General features: G+C 46.0%; 1 protein-coding gene across 1 annotated transcript in view; it reads left to right on the top strand.

Moving 5' to 3' along the window:
• The window catches only part of Inca1 (inhibitor of CDK, cyclin A1 interacting protein 1), a 13,380-nt gene that overhangs the window by 6,072 nt on the left and 1,849 nt on the right, over positions 1 to 5,459 (top strand). Inside the window, exons 3-6 of the mRNA XM_013013136.1 lie at positions 2,757 to 2,870; positions 3,664 to 3,703; positions 3,942 to 4,135; positions 5,304 to 5,451. Coding sequence (XP_012868590.1) covers positions 2,757 to 2,870; positions 3,664 to 3,703; positions 3,942 to 4,135; positions 5,304 to 5,451 — 496 coding nt within the window. The remainder of the gene's footprint in view (positions 1 to 2,756; positions 2,871 to 3,663; positions 3,704 to 3,941; positions 4,136 to 5,303; positions 5,452 to 5,459) is intronic.

Here is a 5,459-nt window from a genome sequence, read left to right as displayed (position 1 = left end):
AGTTGGGAATGTGGTTTAGGGGTAGAATGCTTACCTAGCATGCATGAAATCCTGAGTTGGATTCCAGTACCACCTAAACAGAAAAGGCTGGAAGTGGTGCTGTGGCTCAAGTGGTAAAGTGCTAGCCTTGAGCCAAAGAAGCTTAGGGACAATGCCCAGGCCCCGAGTTCAAGCCAATGACTGGCAAAAAAAAAAAAAGTGACACCCTATCTACAAGGATATTAATTCTTTTTTTTTTTACTAGTTAACCAGATTTAATAGTCATTAACAATAGATTAATTATTAACTAATTATTAAATTAAATTATTGATTATTAAATAATTATTGAATAATTATTAATAATTAAACAAAGCATGTATACATTAAAGAAAGCAGTACAGAAATGTACTATATGTGAACTGTTTACAAAAACATACAAAATGGGCTGGGAAGGTGGCTCAGTGGTAGAGCACTTGCCTTGCATGCCTGAGGCCCTGGGTTTGATTCCTCAACACCACATAAGCAGAAAGTGCCGGAAGTGGCACTGTGGTTCAAGTGGTAGAGCACTAGCCTTGAGCTAAAGAGCTGAGGGACAGCGCCCAGGCCCAGAGTTCAGGCCCAGGACCAGACCCAAAAAAAAAAAAAAATACAAAATGTTGGATGGGGGCTGGGAAGGTGGCTCAGTGGTAGAGCGCTTGCCTTGCATGCCTGAGGCCCTGGGTTTGATTCCTCAGCACCACATAAGCAAACAGAAAAAAGCTGGAAGTGGCACTGTGGCTCAAGTGGTAGAGCGCTAGCCTTGAGCTGAGGGACAGCGCCCAGGCCCAGAGTTCAGGCCCCACGACCGGACCCCCCAAAAAAAAATGTTGGATGGCACAAGGGATACAGTGCTAATATAAATAGACTGTTTAAGCTAAGTGCGTAACATAAACAGTCCATCCCTATAACTAACAAAGAATATTTAAGGGACATGAAATATTAATCCTTTTGAGATAAGTGAAACAAAGTAGGAGTGGTTAGAATTCTCTCTCCTGGATCATTGCATTGACCTAAGGAAACTCTATGTCAAATTACTAGAGTAGTCAGCTATCCTTTTTTTGTTTGTTCTAGTTCTGGAGCTTGAACTCAGGGCCTTTTGCTCTTGCTTCATGTTTTCACTCAAGGCAGGTGCAAAATGAAAATGGAACAGTTTCAACCACAATAATCACCTCACTATTCTAAACAGCATGAAACCTACTCCTGCCTTAGGACCACATGTCCTATCCTTTCTCCCAAGGCTAAAACTTTAAGCCCCTTTATTCACTCAAAAGTATAGATACCTTACTTAATACTTCAGCTTCTATTCACACACTTTGTATTTCTTTTCCCTGCTTTATCTTTTGTGTGTGTGTGTGTATATGTATCTGTGTCTGTGTGTCCATTGTGGGGCTTGAACTCTGGTCTTGGGTGTAGTCCCTGTGCTCTTCAGCTCAAGGTGAGCACTTTACTGCTTGAGTTACAAGGCCAGTTTTCTAGTGGCTTATTGGAGATAAGAGTCTCATGGGCGGGGCTGGGGAGGTGGCTCAGTGGTAAAGCACTTGCCTTGCATGCCTGAGGGACCTCCCCCCCCCAAAAAAAAAAGAGTCTCATGGACTTTCCTGCCCAGGCTGGCTTGAACTGTGATCTTCAGATCTCAGCCTCCTTAGTAGCTAGGATTACAGGCATGAGCTACCAGCGCCTGGCTCCCTGCTTTAACTCTCATTATCTATAATGTAAGTAGTTGAGCTTGAACTCAGAGTCTCTCACTCAACTGAGGGACTCTTACTCTCACTTAGTGTTTTTACTCAAGGCTGGCACTCTACCACTTGAGCCACACCTCCACTTCTAGCTTTTTAGTGCCTAACTGGAGGTAAAAGTCTTCTGGAGGGCTGGGAAGGGGGCTCAGTGGTAGAGCCTTGCATGCATGAGGTCCTGGGTTCAATTCCTCAGCACCACATAAGCAAAAAGAAAAAAGCTGGAAGTGGTGCTGTGGTTCAATTGGTAGAGCTCTAGCCTTGAGCTGAAGAGCTGAGGGACAGTGCCCAGGCCCAGAGTTCAGGCCCCACGACTGGACCCAGCCTGCACAGGGCTAGGTTCAAACATGATCTGAAGATCTCAGCCTGCTGAGTAGAATTACAGGCACAAGTTACCTATGCCTGGTTGATCTCTCCTCCTCTTCCCCTCTCCTTCCTCCTCCATTTCCCCTCTTGTTCCTCTCTCATCCTTCTCTTCCCCTCCTCTCCTTCAATTCTTGTCCCTCCCCTCCCTTCCCTTCTGCTGGTCCTGGGGCTTGAGCTCAGGGTCTAGGCACTGTTCCCTAAACTCCTCAAAGCTAGTACTCTACCACTTGAGCCACAGCTCCACTTCTGGCTTTTGGATGGTTAATTAGGAAAAGCCTCACTGACTTCCCTGCCCAGGCTGACTTTGAACTGTGCTTGTCATATGCTAGCCAGCCCCCTGAATAGCTAGGAATTCAGGGATTAGCCACTGGCACCCATCACTAGAGTCTATATAATAATTCTGCTTTCCAAGTAATGTTCTCTGTTTTGATGTATTGAAGTTTGAGATGCAGTGAAATCTAAGGCTTTGACAATAACTGATATCCTATTTCACCTTATCTCCAATCTCCATTCAAATCAGAGGCTTTACAACCTTCCTGTCTTAAGTAGACAGGGAAAGATTGGGACCCTGAATCCTGGAGGTGAGTAGATGATGTCACACAAGAGCATGGTTATAAGCCTACTATGTTGTTATCTTAGGTGTTCCAAAGTGGTCAGCCGATCTACACCCCTATCCCTGCCTTCCCAGAGCCTCAAACCAATGGCCCAACATTATGGTGATGTCTTTTGGGAGAACCTTACCCAAAGGTCCAAGTGAGTAATGGAGAAAATTAGGAATAATTGGCAGTAGAGAAGGTGAGACTGTAGTTTTTTCATGTGTGTGTGTGAGTGTGTGTGTGTGTGTGTGTGTGTACATGCTCCAGTAGTAGGGCTTACAACACAGCTCACACATTCAGCAGTAAGCTTACACTTGAGTTATACCTCCAGTCCCAGGTTTTTCCTGGTTAATTAGAGATAGTTTCTCAAAATTGTTTGACTATCAAGCACTTAACCACTTTGACAGAAAAGATTCTAATTCTCACACATCTACTAATGGTTAGCAAAGTGAGTACCTATTATGATAAAGGTTTCAGAATAGGGGCAGCAAAAAAAAAAAAAAAAAGAAATTGTTTGACTAGGCTGGCTTCAAATTTCAGATCTCAGCCTGCTGAGTAGCTAGGATTATAGGCATGATTCACTGGCACCTAGCTTGAGCCTGTAAAGTTTTTTGTTTTTGGTCCGTTATAGGGCTTGAACTCTGGGCCCGGGCACTGTCCCTGAGCTCTTCAGCTCAAGGTGAGTGCTCTACCACTTGAGCCACAGCACCACTTCCAGTTTTCTAGTCGTTCATTGGAGATAAGAGACTTATGGACTTTCCTTGCCTGGGCTGGCTTTGAACCTTGATCCTCAGATCTCAGACTCCTGAGTAGCTAGGATTACACCAGCACCCGGCTCTGGAGATAACGCCTTACTGGCTGATAGGCATTGTCATTCCTAAGGCCAGACAAGTAGTAGTAGAAGTCATCAGAGAAGAATCTGACTGTAATCCCCTTGTTATACCTTACAGCCCCAACTGGATGGAGGAACAATCCATTCCACCCAAGTTGGTATGATGAGTTCTGCCCTTCTATACTTGTACCTACTGTTTTCCTGGCCCCAGCTGTCCTTATTTCTCTTTCCCTCTGGTGTTTCCTAACCAGTGCACTAACCAGGCCCTCTTTTCTGTGAATTTCTCATCATGGTTTCCAGAACACACCCGGACTTCCCAATACCCCTGACTCTCCTGAGTTCTGTCCAAGGTCCCCAAGAAATCCTCTAGCTCCCTTTTCTCATTCTCTGGCACAGAGAGGCACTGGTTGCTCCCAGCCTGGCATATACCCTCCTGAGGGGCTACTTCCTCCTGAGATGCTTTGCAGAAGAAAGAGAAGAAGGCTGCATTTGGAGAAAATACATCAGAGACCTGGAGGCATCCCAGCCCGTGTCAGGGCCGTCACTTATCACCTGGAGGACCTGAAGAGGCGCCAGAGAACCATCAATGAGTAAAAGGGGGGGGGGCGCACAGGGGAGGGTGTAAATTGGCTTCGGGAGCCAAATAGGGTTTGTTGTTGTTGTGGGTTTTTTTTGTTGTTGTTTGTGGGGGGGGGTTGGCCAGTCTTGGGGCTCAAACTCAGGATCAGGGCCCTGTCCCTAAACTTCTTTTTTATTTCTTGGGGGTCCAGTCGTGGGGCCTGAACTCTGGGCCTGGGCGCTGTCCCTTAGCTCTTCAGCTCAAGGCTAGCGCTCTACCACTTGAGCCACAGCGCCATTTCCGGCTTTTTTTCTTATGTGGTGCTGAGGAATGGAACCCAGGGCCTCGAGCATGCAAGGCAAGTGCTCTACCACTGAGCCACCTTCCCAGCCCTGTCCCTAAACTTCTTTTGCTCAAGGCTAGCACTCTACCACTTGAGTCACAATATTACTTCCAGCTTCTTCTGTTTATGTGGTACTAAGGAATCGAACCCGGGGCTTCATGGATGCTAGGCAAGCACTCTACCACTAAGCCACATTACCAGCCCAGCAGGATGATTTTTATTATTTATTTTGTCACTCGTGGGGCTTGAACTCTGAGCCTGGGCACTGTCTCTGAGCTCTTCAGCTCAAGACAAGCACTCTCCACTTGAGCCACAGTGCCACTTCGTGTTTTCTAGTGGTTTATTGAAGATCAAGAGTCTCACGGACTACTTTCCTGCCCTGGCTAGCTTTGAACCATGATCTTCAAATCTCAGCCTCCTGAGTAGCTAGGATTACAGGCGTGAGCCACTGGTGCCCGGCCAGGATGGTTTTTACAAAGTAAGGTTAAGAACTTTGAGGGAATTGGATGTTGTCTGGGAAGCAGCCAATGGCTTAGTGCAATAGATTTCTATAATTTGGAAGAAGCAAGGAAGTGAGGGATAAAGGACTCACCATATGAGTTGCAAGGAGTAGAAACTGGATTAATGAAGAAAGGAAAGAAAGTACATCACAAACTAGAAATTAGGTATCAACTCTGGATCCCTAGACTACAAATATTTCTGTCTAGGAGGAGCAGAAAAATAGTACTGGTGAATTGGAAGTCAAGTGGCAACACTCTTAGGTCCCAACAAGAATTACTTCAAAACAGAAGGGTAAAGAATGAGGAGACAAAGTCTGTCTTCCAGGTAGGCACTTCTCTTCTAAAAACCTTTACAGGCTGAAGAAGGCTCAGTGGGGCAGCTGCAGGGTTGCACCTGAGCCCCTGCTGCTTGAGGCAGAAGGCTCTAGATTCTCTGGAACCACTGAAAACTGTGATCTGCAATTGAAGAGGGCAACAACCTTTCTACAGGAAGAGGGCCATTTTGTCCATCC

The sequence above is a fragment of the Dipodomys ordii genome, unplaced genomic scaffold (assembly GCF_000151885.1).
Source record: "Dipodomys ordii isolate 6190 unplaced genomic scaffold, Dord_2.0 Scaffold19, whole genome shotgun sequence".
NCBI lineage: Eukaryota > Metazoa > Chordata > Mammalia > Rodentia > Heteromyidae > Dipodomys > Dipodomys ordii.
This window is presented reverse-complemented; position numbering and strand designations above follow the sequence as displayed.